Genomic DNA, 16808 nt, shown 5'->3' with positions numbered 1-16808 from the left:
TCATTCCTTTACAGAAATGTTACTTGGAAATAGTTTACCCAAGGATAAGAAGATTGGAGACCCGCCCTGTGTAGAGCTTATTACAAATCTGCCAAGTTGCCTATGTTTGTCGTGTGTAGGTGAAGGTATGCAAAAGCCCGTCATGCATCTAACACCTTTGCCAGCTAGCTCGAAGATCTTTCTTATAAGGCCCAACCTTAATGGAACTGAGCAGTTTATCCATCGCATCAACCTTCGCATGGCCATGGATATCAAAAGCCACATTAAGAAGAGGATTTCAAAATGTCCAATGGAGGACCTTGCGTTGCTTAATGGGGACTTGTCGAAGCTTGTTTCTACGATTAACAACCTTAATGTTGATTCCTCGCTCTTGAAAGTCAAGATTGCGGAACTTATGGCCGCATCAACTGAGTATTCTTCCTTGCATGCTATTTCTTCAAAGAAGTTGAGTCCAAATGTTAGAGCTCAACAACTTGCGACAATAGACTTATCAATTGCCCAAGTTTGATATTCTCACATGGAAAGTTATCAACTCACATGGACTTCTTTAGCTTCCGTCCAGGCATGTCTAGAAATGTTGGTGCGTAAGGGAAAACAGTTGGAAATCGAAGCATCACGACTTCAAGGTGTTCTCTCGAAGCAGGAAGCTATACTTTCTCAGCATCAAGAAGGGATTTCATGCCTAGAGGAAGAGAAAGGCGCGGCCATGGAAGTGCCCACCTTGTCCCCCACCGATGTGGAGACTTTGAAGACTTTGGAAAACTTGCTTGAATACCGTCATCATAATTTTAGGGACATAGCTTTCAAGTAGTGTCTTCCAGTCTTTATACTTTTAGCCTTCTTTGTTTTTTTGCTCATTTTGCAATACAGTTTCGTAGCTAAATTCTTCCTTTAAAGAAATAAAGTATTCACATTCTTGAATTTGCTCTTTATTCTTCAAAGTATTTGTATTTTTGTTGATGATGTGACTTTACTTGAAGTTTTGAAGTCTCATGACGTAGTTCGAATAAATGAGATGGTTTTGATGGTGGTTTTGATGATGATTTTGAATTTTTTTTTTTTTTTTTTATTTTGCCATACACAATTTATGCTCTTGTGGGCCAAGAGCGTTAGGTGTCGCCCTTTAACCTCGTGCAAACAATGAGCATTGGGTGTTGCCTTTTAAGCCCGTGCGAACAAGAAGCATTGGATGTCGCCTTTTAAGCTCGTACAAACAAAGAGCATAGATGCCATGTGCTGTTTAGGCTCGTGCAGGCAAGGAGCATTGCTTGTTTGGTTTAGGGATAGTAACGCTTCAAGAATCTGCCATTGATGGGGCTGATCTTTAAGCATGATTAAGTAGGCGTCATTGGTGTACACCTCTTGTATTACGTAAGGTTCATCCCATTCTGATGTGAACTTGCTTTTTGTCTTGTGAGTTGTGATGAGTCCTTGATAATGCCAAGATAAGATCTCCATTTTGGAAAGACCTTGGGCATACCTTCTTGTTGAATGACGTGGATAGCCGTGCTTGGTAGCATTCCAAATGTTGTTGAGCTTCAAGCTTTCTTTTGTTGAGTGCTTCCAACTCTTGAAGTCGTAACTTTGCATTTTCCTCTTCAGTCAAGCCTTCTTGTATAGTCATCCTTAGTAAGAGGATTTGACTTTCGAGTGGCAAAACAGCTTCCACGCTATATACAAGAGAATAAGGCATAGCTTGGGTAGGAGTTTTATGTGTCGTCCAATATGACCAAAGTGCTTCACTTATTCTTTCATGCCAGTCTCTCTTTGTTTAGCCAATTACCTTCTTCAGGAGGTTGCATATCATTTTGTTGAATGTTTCCACGAAATCGTTGGTCGAAGTATAATACATGGAAGACTTGTGCTGCTTGAACTTATATTTCTCGTAGAGCTCGTCCATGAGTCAGTTGGAGAACTGTTTTTCGTTGTTAGTGATGATGTAACAAGGAACACCATATCGGTGATGATATACTCCTTGATGAAACAGACGACAGTTTCCTTCTTAACTTCCCTTAAGGGTACGGCTTCAACCCACTTGGAGAAGTAATCTGTTGCAGCTAGGATGTAAGATGACTTTAGTGTGATTGGTCATATGACATCCAGTCCCCATGCATCAAACGACCATGAAGCAATTGTAGGGTGTAATGGATTAGGTGTTTGATATATGAAGTTGGTGTGGAATTGGCAAGCTTGGCACCTTTTGGCATGTTCTGGGTAGTTTTTCACCATGCTCGGCTAGTACTAAGCCATTCTCTTAAGCTGGAAGTGTAGTTTTGATCCAGACTGATGCACTCCGCATACTTCTGAGTGTGCTTCTTCCATGGCTTGATTAGCTTTTTCCTCACCTAGGCATCTTAGAAGTAATCCTTTAAAAAAACATCGGTAAAGTGTTCCTTTCTAGCAGAGGAAGTGAGGTGCTCATCAACGTATTTCAGAGTGGTGTCTATGATAGTTTGAAAGCTTTCCATGCTTCAAGTAGTTGATCAACGATTGTCTCTATTGTTCAGTGTTGACTGGAAGTACTGAGATGATGTTTGTGTTATCTAGTAGCATTTCAGTAACGAGTGGGATCACCCATCTTTGGAAAATTGGCACATTTGCATCTTCGTCTTCTTCTAGTGCCATAAGGTTAGGTTAGCGAGAGTGTCCGGCATTTTATTTTCTTTTTTTAGCAAATGTTCTAACATCACAGCCTCGAACTTTTGTAGTAGTTGAGTTGCTAGCCAAAAGTATGGGACGAGATCATTTTTCCTCAGTTCATATTCAGTAAAGAGTTGATTAATTATGAGTTTGGAGTCGTTGTACACTTCTAATGTTGTGATTTCCATGTCAATCGCCATTTGGAGTCCAATGATCAGTGCTTGGTACTTAGCAACGTTGTTGGAGCATAACTCACTTAGTAAAAAGGAATAGGGTACTACTTGTCTTTGTGGCGACATGAATACTACTTCTACCCCCACTCCGTCAGTTCGTGCAAATCTGTCGAAGAACATTGTCCATGTCGAGAAGATGTCGATGTAGAACACCTCCTCGTCAGGCAAGTCGTCTGAGATTTTTCAATCGGCTGGGATTGGATGATCGACAAGGAAGTCTACTAGTGCTTATCCTTTGACGGCTTTAGATGAGACGTAGATGATCTCGTATTGATTGAAAAGCAACACTTATTTAACTAGTCGCCCTGTCAGAACAGGTTTAGACATAACGTACTTGACTAGGTCAGCTTTAGAGACCAAGTGGATGGTGTAACCATGCATGTAGTGTCTTAGCTTTTGGACGGCAAATACTAAGACAAGGCATATCTTCTCGAGCGATGAGTAGTTAAGCTCGACACCAGTGAGAGTTCTACTTAGGTAGTAAAGTGCTATTTCTTTTTGGTCTTCATTTTCTTGTGCCAAGAGTGCTTCAATGGAACCCTTTTGTGCAGCAATGTACAAGATGAGAGGCTTTGCAGGCATAGAATCTCCTAAGACAGATGAGCTTGCCAAGTACTTTTTTATGCTCTCAAAGGCATTGCGACAGGCGTCATCCCATATAAATAGAGTGTCATTCTTCATGAGTCGACTAAAAGGTTGACAGCATCCAACAAGGTTGGAGATGAAGTGTCTGATGAAGGCTAGCCGCCATTGTAGACTTTTCAGCTCATGTAAGTTCCTTGGTTCGGGCATGCTTTGGATGGCCTTGATCTTCGATTGGTCTACTTCAATGCCATAGTGCTTGACAATAAAGCCGAGAAACTTCCTAGAAGTGACGCCAAATGCACACTTTAATGGGTTCATTTTGAGGTTATAGTGTCGTAGTTTGTTGAACAAAATTCGTAAATCCTTCAAGCGATCGGATCTCTTTTTGGTCTTGGCAACTACATTTTCCACATAGCATTCTACATTTTTATGTAGCATGTTGTTGAAGATATTCTGCATTGCGTGTTGATATGTAGCTCCAGCATTCTTTAAACCAAAGGGCATTACCTTGTAGCAGTAGATACCTTTTAGAGTAGTTGGTCACGTCCACCATGATTTCGATGATTGGCAAAGGAAAGTCATCATTTTGGGCAAGCATCGTTGAGGTTGCAGAAATCTACGCATACATATATTTGTCCCGATTTCTTAAGGACAATAATGATGTTGAAGATCCATTTAGGGTATTAAACCTCTTAAATGAAGCCTGCTTCAATTAGCTTGTCAACCTCGGCCTCAATTCGTGGGATAAGCTCAGATCGATAGCGTCTTTGAGTTTGCTTTATCAGTCGCGATCCAGGGTTGACTACAAGACGATGCATGACGATGGTAGGGTTAAGGCCGGGCATTTCCTTGTAGGTCCAAGCAAAGACGTCTTTGTATTCTAATAGCAGTTGTTAAAACTCCTTGATCTTGTCTGCACTTAGTAGTGCACTTACAAAGATAAGTTTTGGCTCCTCGTTTGTGCCTAACTTAAGCTCCTTGAGATCATCAACTGTGGCTTACCCTCCATCATTGAGTTATGGTAGTGCAGCAGTGACGTCTTCCTCGGGGGTTTCGTTCTCTTTGTCTTCTTGGATCATGATATGGAAAACGTCTTGGACCTCATATTCAATGCCATCCCCTTAAGTTTGTTGGCATGAAGATTGGCTAGTGTGTACGATGATGCGTCTCTTTACCTTTAATTGTCCTTTTGTGCTGACTTCCAAGGTTGCTTGGAGCTTTATCCTTGAAGAAATCGAGCTTTGGACATCATCTTTTTTCTGTTAAACCGTCCAGCTTTTCTTCCTTCGGCATTGTCTTCCTCTTCCTAGAAGGCTTCTTGGTTTCTTCAAGTCTTTCCAAGGCCGACTGTCACAGATGAGAGCTAGCTGTGTTGCTTTGCTTATTAGGTTTTGACAACCTTTCGAAAATATAGCTTTGGGGTGTTGGTGTGTTGAGCCGTTTGAAGACAGAAGTTTGGTCTTGACTACCAATACGATCAAGTGCCGAAATTCTGGATTTTGAACGATTTGGCCTATCAAAGACTGATGTTTGAGGGGCGGGTTTAGGCTCCTCTTGATCTTGTTCAACACTCATGCTGAAGTGTTGACCGCTAAACGTTTTTTGTTTTGCTTGAAATCTTCATGGGTGTATTTGGTGTTAAGCCAAGTCCAACTTTGTTGTTGTCAACTCTGTAATCATGCTTCTTCAACTTCTTTTGAGTCTCGGTGAAGTCACATTCTTTGTCATTGATGGTGTTTGATACCGTATTTCCAAGATTTAAAGGGAAGGTGAAATCGCACCCAGCATTTGACATAAGTTTGTAGGCATTTAGGTTGAAACCTTCTTCATCACTTAGCTGGAAGAGTGCTCGGTTTCGCCCCCTTTGGCAAGGGTTTTACGAAACCTTGCAGTTATTTTAAAACTTTAGCATCGCTTAACTTTGTCAGAGGTGAAAATGTGTTTGTCTTGAGCAGCTTTACATTGTCCTTGTCTAGCAGTGTGTGGGCTTTGCTTGTTCCAGTTTCAAATGAGGATTGCCTATTCTTTCTTCTTGATATTAGGATGTATCAAAAGATGAGTGTGTTTAGTCCTTTTGAAGGAGTCATACTCCTTGTGGTTGTTGTGGGTTTGGCAAGCTGATCATCGTCTTTGTTTGAGGATGGCACGGCTTCCTCTTCTTGCTTCTTATGCACAGCTTGCCACTTTTGTTTCTTAGGTGTGGCTTTGCCTGTGGATTTAACCTCCTTTAGAAGATCTTCAGGTACCATGTCTTCATCCATGTAGAACTTGGCATCAGCGAATTGTGATTTAGCTTTGGTGAATAGCTTGGTGTTGCCTTGTATCACCTTTACTCCTTCTCAATAGAACTTTAAGCATTGATAAAGGGTGAACGACAATACTTCATTCTTGTGGATCCAAGCCTTTCCTAAAAACAAGTTGTAGAAAGTTCTTGCATCAATCACATGGAATAGAATGCATGAGTTGAGTTCACCAATGGTCATCTCCAGTCGGATCATGCCCATCACTCTTTGTCCTCCTTGGTTAAAACCTTGGATTAGGAGATGGCTTCGGGATAGTTCATCCACCTTGATACCGATTGTGGTTATTGTTGACTTTGGCATAATGTTTATGGTCGACCCACCATCCACAAGTATGCGGTTGATTTTTTTCTTTCTCACGTATGAAGAGAGGACGGTTGTGAGGCTTTGACCCTAGCAACAAGTCTTCATCAGTGAAGTTGATTGCATCATGGGCGATACAACATGTGGCATGTTCATGTGCCCGAAGCTTTAAGTCTTCGTCCTTGATTACTTGCACCTTGTGGTCGTCAGGACTCGTCAAGACCACTACTAGTGCTTTTCACATCTCCTTGGGAAATCGTAGTGCTTCCTCGATGCTAAAGTGTGTCGGTAAGCTTTCTTTGGGCATGAGGGTTTTTTCTTCCTCGATGGTGACATCTTTGCCATTCGAGTGCTTTTCTATCTCCACTTCAACCATGTGATAGGTAGCAATAATGCACTGTTGGAAGAAGTATTTTGGGAAGTACTTGTGCAAGAAGATGTGAATGCGCGGCCTTTGCTCTATAGGTTCCCCTACATACATTGGCTTAGCAGCTCTTCCACTCCTTTTGGGCTTCCTACTGTTGTGGCGACGGTTCTTTCTCCCTTGTTCCACATTTGGCCGTGTGGCTTGTGTTCTTGGCTTCCTTGTCTGTTTATAGGTCACCAGTGTCCACCGTTCTTCATCTCGGTAGGTGCATTTTGGTTGCTTGCCCCCAATGATGGTTGTGCAAAAGATGTTATGTAGCTTGACCATAGACGAGAGTAGTCAGGCGTCACTTGGAGAGGCACGAGATCGAAGGATCTAAATGCAATCGTAGTAGTATGTGTTGCGACCATGTCTTCAAGGTTAAGCTCAATCCGTCTTTATTGTGCTAGCATCATGATGAGCTCCTTGAGGACAAAACACTTACTAACAGGATGACTTACGATACGATGGTATTTGAAGTATCTAAGATCATTAACGTGATTCATCTCATCAGGGCGCTTGCATTCTGGTAACTCAATCACTTTTTTTCCAGCAAGTCATCTAGCATTACAGCCATGTTAGAGTCAGGAAAAAGGTACGTCTTCTGCTTTAGTTCCCTCAAGGTGTTTTTGTGGAGGAGATCTTGATGGGCGCGGATAAGGTCTTGATAGGGGTAGTATGGACGATAAAAGCTTCCTTGGGGAGCTTTTTCCTAGTCTTGTCTACCTTTGGGCCAAATACCTTATCCTTTTTGAAGTTGGTGATTGGTTCCTTATTCCCATGGTTAGCAATACTTAGCTCTATATCATAGGATCGAGTTGCTAACTCTTCAAATGTTCTTGGTTTTATGCCTTAGAGGATGTAATGTAACCCCTAGTGCATGTCTTGAACACACATCTCAATGGTGAAGGTTTTCATAAAGCTGATCTTTGCAATCTAGACTTCATGAATGTCATATATTGATGTAGTTGACGACAGGTTCATCCTTCCACTGTTTTGTACTCATTAGCTCCAGCATGCTTATAGTGCAGCGAGAGATGTAGAAGCGATTGAGGAATTCCCTTTTAAGCTGTTCCAGCTGTTGATAGACTCAGGCTCAAGGTCGGTGTACCAGTTGATGAGTCCATATTATACATATATTTTACCCTAATCTTAGTATTAATTTATTAGTTATTTTGGTAGAATTTTGATACTTCGTTATATATTTTCAATGTAGGACATTCAACTTCCTCTGAAGCAAAAAGTATTCAAATAGATGAATTTTGGAGTGATTCCAAGAGGATGTTCGTGTGCCTTTCAAGATGATTGTATCAAAATTCCAAATTTTTCTACCAAACTGTTTGACCGTGGCAATGAAATCAGGGCCCAGCGCGCAGCTTTCCCAGATTGACGTTTCTGGACGTTTTGAGTATTTTGAAGGTCAAGATGGCATATTATGAGGAAGATTCCCTCTGAAAATTTGTAAGGGACATCTTCAGCTTTCAAAAGAGACCTTTTGGACCAAATCGGAGTTAATTTGGTCGGTCAAAAGTGTGATTTTCTGAGAACTCCAAATTCTAGTTCAAATAGGAAACTTTTATTTTCTGTTTTATCATTTAATTAGGTTTTCTAGTTTTATTGTAAGACCTTTTACTAGGATGATTTTAATTAGAGTAGTATAAATAAGGCTTGTTAGCCATTAGGGTTCTCTATGCAACATTGGGGGGAACGTACGTGGAGAATTTAGCTAGGCTTTGACACCTTGTATTTTGAAGGTGTTTTCTATCCTTTTTCTATTTCGATAAATTCCTTTTGTTTTATGGTTGTTAGTAGCTAATTTTCGTTTGCTAGGGCGATGCCTTGAGCCTTAACTTGAATATGTAGTTTTTATTTAATTGCTTATGATATTATGCATGCATGCTTTGAATTATTAATCATTATGCTTTAAATTGTCTCTATATCTTAATGCTTAGCTACCATTAGGATGTTTAGATAAGTAATTGGATGCAATTCGGTTGAAATACCACCGGGGGATTGAGTATTGCTTCTTGTGGTTGATAGTTGTAATTTCACCTAGGATGAATACCACGTCTTAGGGGTTGCATAGTTTTTCAAAGGGTTTTCACAAAGCGTAATGAGTCATGTATGTTTATATTTGATCTGAATACCACAGATGGATTGCATGTTTGATGGTCCAATGGATGAATTTTGGAGTACTTCTAGTTGGAGGATGTTCGTGAGTCACTTAGCTTGATCGTATCAATATATCAGATTTTTCCACCAAGCGGTTGTTTTCTGACGATAAAATAAAGGAGTGATGTGCAGTGTTAGAATAATAACGTTTTGGGCTTGAATTACGTTTTTAGAGCCCAAAATGACCTCAGATGGATTTGTGGCCTTCTGGAGATGTATTCAGAACGTCCTAATCTTCAAAACAAGCTATCATGGGCCGGATTTGGAGGATGTCTGAGGCTAAAACGTGACTGGACAAGTACTTGGCAAATTCTCCTAGTTTAATTCGGACTTTATTTTCTAGTTTATTTTATTATTATTTAGTTTCTTAGTGGGAATAAAATACTTGGTTATTAGGGTTTGTGCGCTGGCTTTAGGGGGATATTAAAAGGTTTTGGCTGGTTCTAGTTTTAGGGAGGCTTTCTGTAAACACGAAAAGTTCCTGAAACAAGAAACAAGAATACGTGTACAAAATATATTTTTTTGTGTTAATGATTTTGGGGTTACAATCTCTTTGTAATTTGATCCTCTGATTCTATCTTCGTAGGGTGTGGGTTTGTGGATGAGCTGTTAATCCAAAAGGCCGTCGGGGCTTGATCTAAGGATGAACAGTTGATGAATGGATCTTCAAGGGGCGTTGATCTTGAAGAATGGGTGTATGGATTTGTTGAGGTTGTTGATCCAAAGGGCCGTTGGGGCTTGATCTTAGGATGAACGATGATGAATGATGAACACTTCTCTTCAAGGGCTGTCGGGGCTTGATCTTGCATAATGAACAGATGATGAACGATGAGCACTTCTCTTCAAGGGCCGTCGGGGCTTGATTTTGAAGGAAGATTTGACGAAGAACGAAGATAGCTTTCTTGGTCCTTCGAGATTTGCTTGAGAGCTTTAGAGTTTCAAGGCTTCAAGGTTTTGGTGTGATGTGAATTCCCTTCTTTCTTTCTCTTCTTCCTTTTTCTTTTTCTTTTTTTTTCTTTCTTTCTCTTCTTCCTCCTTTCCTTCCTTTTTTCCAAAATGAATGCCTTGGCTTCCTATTTATAGAATTCCAAAACTCGATTTTTTGGATTTAAATAATCAGATGAAATAAATCATTTCTGCCAGGTAATGACACGTGTCCTATTTGATGACTTTTCCAATTTATTTCGATTTTTCGTTGAGTCACACGCTACATGTAAAATTTATGTGACACGTGAGCGTTGAAATTTTAATTATTGGTCAACATTCATTTCACCGAAATTTCGATGTCCACAAATGCCCCCACTTCAAGGCGCGTCGTAGACATGTGTTTGTCACGTGTAGAAGATGCGTTTTGAAGTCCCTTAATGTAAATGTCAACCCAAGGGCCGTCGGGGCTTGATCTTGAATTGGGCTGGAAATTTCTTCAAGGGCCATCGAGGCTGGATCTTGAGTTCGACTGGAAGATTTTCTGGTTTCCCCCAATCGTTGATTTTCCACAGGCTTAACCTTGAACTGGGCTGGAGATTTCTTCAAGGGCCATCGAGGCTTGATCTTGAGTGATGCGAGATTTATACGCACACAAATTAAACCCTCTTTTTATCAATTGTAGTATAGGTGCAAGTAGGGATCGTTCTGGACCGGGGATTAGGAGGGATTGTTAATCACTTGGATTTGACTCAAAAACATAAAAACAAAGTTAAAAACGTTCACAAAGACTCAAAGGACTCAAAACAAGTTCAAAAGACTCAACACTGCCTAAAAACACTAACTAGGCAGTTTCTGACCTTAAACCCAATGTTGGACGAATTTAAGATTATGGCTTGATTCAAACGTAAAATAACAATATAAAACACTATACTAGACTCAAAGAATGCAAAACTAAACTTTAAAACACTAAAACAAACCAAAAGACTCAAAACAACACAAACACACTCAAATCTGCCTAAAAACCACTTTCTGGGCAGATTTGAGCACAAACACAAATTTGGACGAATTTGTGTAACAAAATGACTCAAAACTCTTATAAACACAAACTAAGACACTTTCTAACTAAATTAGACAATAAAGTAAAGGGGGATTTTAATTTGACGAAAATTGAAATAACGAAACAAGTTTAATAAACTAGACAGAATGTAAATATGAATGCGATGAAAATGAATGGATGAATGCTAGCTAGAAGGTTCTTCTCCACACATGTTACACTTGCATAATAAAATGATTTCCAATTGCATTTCAATAAACCATGAATTCTCAACACCCCAAGTTAACCGTGATGCACTAATTAACCTTCAAATCTTCCTAACGTTATTGAATTGGATGGGTTAGCGCATACAACAATTCAAAACATTCCCCACAAGTCCCCTACATGATTGCATAATAGAGATACAAGCAAGAATCATTACGCTCTATGAAAATTATAAGTGTTGACGAGGCATTCGTTACTATGGAATACGCATGAAACTTATGCCAAGAATTCGTTTAACGCGATTGTTTATAAGCAACCTCCACTACTTGTGAATATAAGTTCGTAACTATTAGGTGAAACTCACTTATATTCTAGCGTCATATTCATGCATGAAAATTAAGCGTGCACTCTCAATAAACATACATAAATAAGTTATCAATCAAACGGTTAAACAAATTGAATCACAACTTATGAAACGCAATTAGAAGTAATCAAATCAAAATGCAAGCATAAACATATATTTCGAATTTCCTCATAACTTTGAAATCAAAGAAACACCTAAACATTCCAACAACTCAAACTTGAATTGTATGAACGTTTAGGCACTCTTCTCTTCCATTCCTCATACGTACAAAACAAAGAGTATTGAAATTAACATTGAAATCAAAGAAACACCTAAACATTCCAACAACTCAAACTTGAATTGTATGAACGTTTAGGCACTCTTCTCTTCCTCTTCATTGTAGCACAAGGTCTAAGGATAGTTTGATGGTGTGAATGGTTTGGGGAGTGGTGAAAATGGAAGGATGGTGTTTGGATTGTAAGGGAGAGTCACGCAAGGGTGGTGTTATGGTCTACATTCTGAAAATGGAGAGTGAATGAGAATGAATGCAATGGATGCTTATTTATAGGTGAAATGGGGGGAACATGACAGCTAGGAGGGAATGTGGCTGCATGTTTGAATGATTAAAGGATGCATGTGGGTTGGAATTGCATGTGCAATGAATATGTGGCTGCATGTGCAAGGGGACAATCTGAAAATGCATGTGAAAGCATGTGTTGGCTGCAATGATGAAATGGATGGGAGTGCATGTGGCTTAATTAATTAAAGGGAGTGCATGTGCAATGTTTTAAAGGATGGAATGCATGTGAATATGATGGAAATCTGATTTATTTGAAGATGCATGTGCAATGAAGTGGAATGACAGCTAGGTTATGATGATGAATGCATGTGGCTGATTTAATTGAATAGGAAAGCATGTGGATTTAATGGTTTAAAGGGTGAATGCATGTGGATGCATGTGTTGATGAATGGGATTGTGGAGTTTCTGAAATGGTTTAAATGTCCTAAAACTAAAGGGAACAAGGTTCCAACACTTTGGTCTTCAATTAGGTCTTCAATTTCGTTCAACACTTTGGCTCCAAGCATAAGCTATCCATCCTTAGCCCAAAAGTGCTCCAAAAGTCTCCAAAATGCATCTTTTTGCTCCTTTAGCCCTTTGGACCTACAAACACACGAAAATAGCTTAAAGTACTAAAATAACTAAAGAAACATAACGTAAATGCACGAGAACAAGCCATTTAAGTCACATGAATATGCTCCTATCATTGAGTTCGACTGGAAGATTTTCTGGTTTCCTCCAATCGTTGATTTTCCTTTGTGCTACTCTTGAACTGGGCAGCAAGATTTTTTTGGTCTCCCCCGAAGGTCTGAGCTCACTCCTTTTATCTGTTTCTTTGTTCAATCTCTCCAATTCGTATTGAAGAGGGTTAGAGGATAGCTCAGCATATGCAGTTGTTGCTTGTCTCCACATGCCTCAATGTATCATTTTCACTTGCCTTACTTGCTCCCCTTTGCAGAAGTGGTCCCTTCTCTGGAAGTGTATCAACCGTTGAAGATGACTACTCGAGAGCAACGCTAGGTAAGCAACCAGGGAATAGATTTCAGGCAGTCGGTTCCAAATCGGAAGACTGACTCCAAGTGCCGGCTGATTGCTTCTTTCACTTTGCCATGCGAGTAAGAACAAGGACAAAGAAAAAGACAGGGAAAAAGCATGATATGAGATACCTTTGCTTTCAAAGAAGCAGCGAATGAATCAGCACAAATATTTGTTGTGCTTGTCTCCACATGCTTCGATGTATCATTTTCACTTGCCTTTCTTGCTCCCTTTGCAGAAGTGGTATTTCCTTATGCAGGTTTGGCATCTTCTCTTGTAGTATTTGTCCTCTGATGCAGGAGTTGAATGCAAACCTTGCATTTGAATGGACCATCACTTCTTGGTGGCAGCGCAAGTTTGAGTGGAGGTTCCGACATATTGCTTTCTCTGTCCTTGTCCTGGCAGGTGAGAACAAGGGCAAAGGAAAAGATAGGGAAAAAGCATGATATGAGATACCTTTGCTTTCGCCCTTGATGATATGAGATACCTTTGCTTTGGAAGAAGCGGCGAATGAATCAGCACATATATTTGTTGTGCTTGTCTCCACATGCTTCGATCTACCATCTCCTCCTGCCTCATCTGTACTCCAGGGATCTGGTATCTTCTTTGGGGAAGAAGAAAAAATTGAGTATTTCGAAAGGCTTTGCTGGGAGTGCGCCCTCAGAGGTGAGGAAGAATTGGGCATTTTTTTGCAGGTCTGCCTTGCCATAAAAGATGAAGGTCGACATATATAGGGATTTCTCAATAGCAAGTGGTGGTACTGTTCTTTTACCCTTGTCGACAAACGTCTTTTCGATATCTGAACGACGCCTCTTTGATTTCTGAACGACGCCTCTTCGATTTCTGAACGAGCGCCACTTCGATTTCTGAGCGAGCGCCTCTTCGAAAAAGTAGTCACGGGTGCGGCTCTGTCACCACGCTTGTTGGCAAAGGCGCGTAGTTGGGATGATAACCTTCACGTGTTTTCAACTTTGTCAGAGATCTTTTGACAAAGTTGAACACGTTATCTGAAAAGCCGCGAAAGCGTCGCCGAACTTTACGCAGGAAAATCAGATTTTTTTTTTTTTTTTAATCGGTGGTCGTGTCGCCTTGGCTTTTTATAGAGGTATCGATCACCTCTAACATGCACACTCTGAAGATTGCCCATTTGTGAAAATCGTCTCCGGCCCTTTGAGATTTAACTCCATCCATCCTTTTCTTTTAACGCCTTTGAAAATGGCTAACCCATCGAACATTTGTTTAGATTTGAGTCTCAGCAGTGATCCGGTTACACTGCGTCAGGCTAAGGTATGGTGCCCGTCTTTCTTATCTTCTAATGGTCCTCTTACAGGTGAAGACTCCATGATGATTGATGCAACAACAGCTACGATAGTAGCTAGGAACCTCATCACTCCTAAAGATAGTAGGCTGCTTTCAGGACGGTCCGATGAGTTGGCCGTTCAAGAGTCCCTGGCTCTCAGTGTTCAGTGTGCGGGCTCTGTGTCCAACATGGGCCAACGCCTACTTGCTCGCTCCCGTCAGGTTGAATCGTTGATGGCAGAGGTGGAAAATCTTAAGCAGGAGATCAAACAGCTTAAGTACGAGAATAGAAGTTTGCACGTGCTTGCCAACAACTATTCGACAGGCATGAAGAGGAAGCTTGATGAGCTGCAAGAATCTGAAGGTCGGATTCAAAGTGACCGTCAAAGGCTTGCTGCTTATCTCCAGAGGCACCTTTTTCCTGGGTCATCCAGCGTTCCACCAAGTATTGTGGCCTCGAATGATCTAGCTCCGATGCCTTCCGCTCCGAGAGTTTTGCCAAATAATGGGGCTTCACGTGAACATCCTTTGTGAAAGCTCCATCTTTGTATTTCTTTTTTTTTTTTTTTTTTTCATATGTAAGCACATATCTGTAATCTATCAGAGATATCAATAAATAAACTTTATTTTATTTAGCATAATGTGCTAAATATAGCGCATATATATATATATATATATATATTTTTTTTTTTCACATGGTGCCAATGCACCAAGATCCTTTTTTTTTTATTATTTTTTTTTTCTTTTCTTTGCTTTCGGTGGTGCTGATCCACCAAGATAGATCCTTTTTTTTATTATATTTTTTTTTCTTTGCTTTCGGTGGTGCTGATCCACCAAGATAGATATATTTTTTTATATATATTCCCCACATGGTGCAGGGAGGAAATGCAGAGGAGCTTGGAGTAGTAGGAGGTAAGAGATGGAGAAAGTCTTTGGGTGTGAGTTGACAAACTTTGGTTTTGTCAATCACATTCAAAGGCAGCAACAGAGGCAAGAAGACGGATGAGGTCTTTGGGTGTGAGTTGACAAACTTTGATTTTGTTGATCACATTCAAAGGCAGCAGCCATGGTGGAAGTGCAGAAGCAGCCAAATCTTGAGGATGGAGCACAGCCGTGTCTGGGTTTCTATCACTTCTACTTAAAGGATTTCCCTTTTTAGCTGTGGTCACCAAAGAAGCATCTGATGGAGGGGACCTGTTTGTGGGGACTGTTTTCTTTGGTTGAGGAGTCCTAAAACCGGGATCATCGGAACTTTTTAATGACGGAGGAGAGCCTCGACCAATCCCATTATCAGTTGAAGATCTGGATTTAATTGGAGCAGGAATCTCTTCAGAATCGCCGGCAAGAAGAACCTTCCACAACTCCAGTGCCTGGTTCATAGTCTCCCGGACTACCTTCACCTTATCAAATCTCCGACTTTCCAAGGCTTTCAAGCACGAAGCTTTATAAAACGGCGCTAAATCTGTCTCCATCGTAGCCACCTTCCCAAGCGCCTCGGCCGCGGCCTTCCTCACTGTCCAGTCCTCGCTGCTCAAGAACTCAACCCCGCAGGGCACAAGCCAGTCCAACGTGCCTTGGCTAGACGCGCCACCTGCACCAACAATGCTCCCAACAAGCACCAGCAGCGCCGCCTTGGCCTTGAAACTCTCGCTCTTCGCCAACTTCCCGAGCCGCTGCAAGCTCCGCTTCAGCTGAACTGGGTCCGGGTCAGGCGCGGAATCGATCGCGCCGGCCAGACACAGCGCCGAGCCGATCTGAGAGTTCAAGTCTTGCTCCGTCGCCAGAGCATCCATCAATGGTTTTAAGAACGACGACGAAAAAGCCGGCGTCGTGATCTTGGACGACATGGTGGAAACTGCCTCCACGCAAGCGGATCGGACGACGGAGTCGAGGTCGCAGAGACGACGGACGTCGGTGGAGATCATCTTAGACAAAAAGGGAGCAAGGGCGTCGCCGTGGGAGTTAGACAGCAGGGTGAGGAGCGAAACGCATTGCTTGCGGACGGGTGGCTTGGATTTTTTTCATGGCGGAGATGAGGAACTTGGTGGTGTCGTGGGTGTCGACGAAGACCTCGTTACCGACGCTGATGGCTTCGATGTGGGTGTTGGGGTGGTAAGCGACGACATTTCGCTGGACCCAGTTGGTGGCGTACGACTGCGACCTGGCAGCGGCTGAGAGGAGCTCGTTGGGGAGGTCGACGGTGACTTTAATGTCGGATCCTGACAAGGCCCGAAGCACCGCCGGGTCGGAGTCGAAGACCTTCACCCGCTCCAAGCCTTGGGATTTCAGAAGCTGCACCACCTTATACGCCGACGGCAAGTTGTCTGCGATTCTGCCATAGTTCACTCCCACCGAGCCCGCATCTGCTAGAGATGAAAAGACGAAAAGGAGAAGCACGACGGCGATGACATGGCGTTCCATACTCTGGCCCGTAGAGAAGCAGAGCATTGTGAAAGGTGGGAGAGGAGATGGAACTCGGGATCGTCCTGGGAGTGAGTCATACGGACTGGAGCGTATAAATGGATGAGGCTAGAGAGAAAAGGATGAAGAGAGAGAGGAGATGGATTGAGTTGGGAGTCTTGGAGTCGAGTAACGATGGGCTTTGAGAGCTGGGCCCGGATTTGTAGCTGGGCTCGCTGGCTTTGGAAAGAGGAATAAAAAGTTTTGGAGCCGGCCCCTTTTTTTTTTTTTTTTTTTTTTTTTTTGGATAGAGAATATATATTTTTCTAATACATAGTAACATATGTA

The 16808-nt window shown here is 41.6% G+C and overlaps 1 protein-coding gene across 1 annotated transcript; it reads right to left on the bottom strand.

Moving 5' to 3' along the window:
* Positions 1-3161: 3161 nt before the first annotated feature.
* LOC125472764 (TORTIFOLIA1-like protein 4) lies at positions 3162-16481 on the bottom strand. Its single transcript, XM_048574590.1, has 3 exons — positions 16131-16481; positions 15110-16069; positions 3162-3548 (listed from the first exon to the last, which is right to left on the bottom strand). Exons 1-3 carry the CDS (start codon positions 16479-16481, stop codon positions 3162-3164), a joined length of 1698 nt encoding a protein of 565 aa, XP_048430547.1.
* Positions 16482-16808: the final 327 nt, after the last annotated feature.

Source organism: the organism of the source record quoted next, unplaced genomic scaffold, assembly GCF_019419815.1.
Source record: "Pyrus x bretschneideri cultivar Hongxiangsu unplaced genomic scaffold, Pyrus_bretschneideri_v1 Contig73, whole genome shotgun sequence".
NCBI classification, from domain to species: domain Eukaryota; kingdom Viridiplantae; phylum Streptophyta; class Magnoliopsida; order Rosales; family Rosaceae; genus Pyrus; species Pyrus x bretschneideri.
The sequence above is the reverse complement of the archived record's forward strand: the minus strand, read 5'-3'. Positions and strand labels throughout refer to the sequence as shown.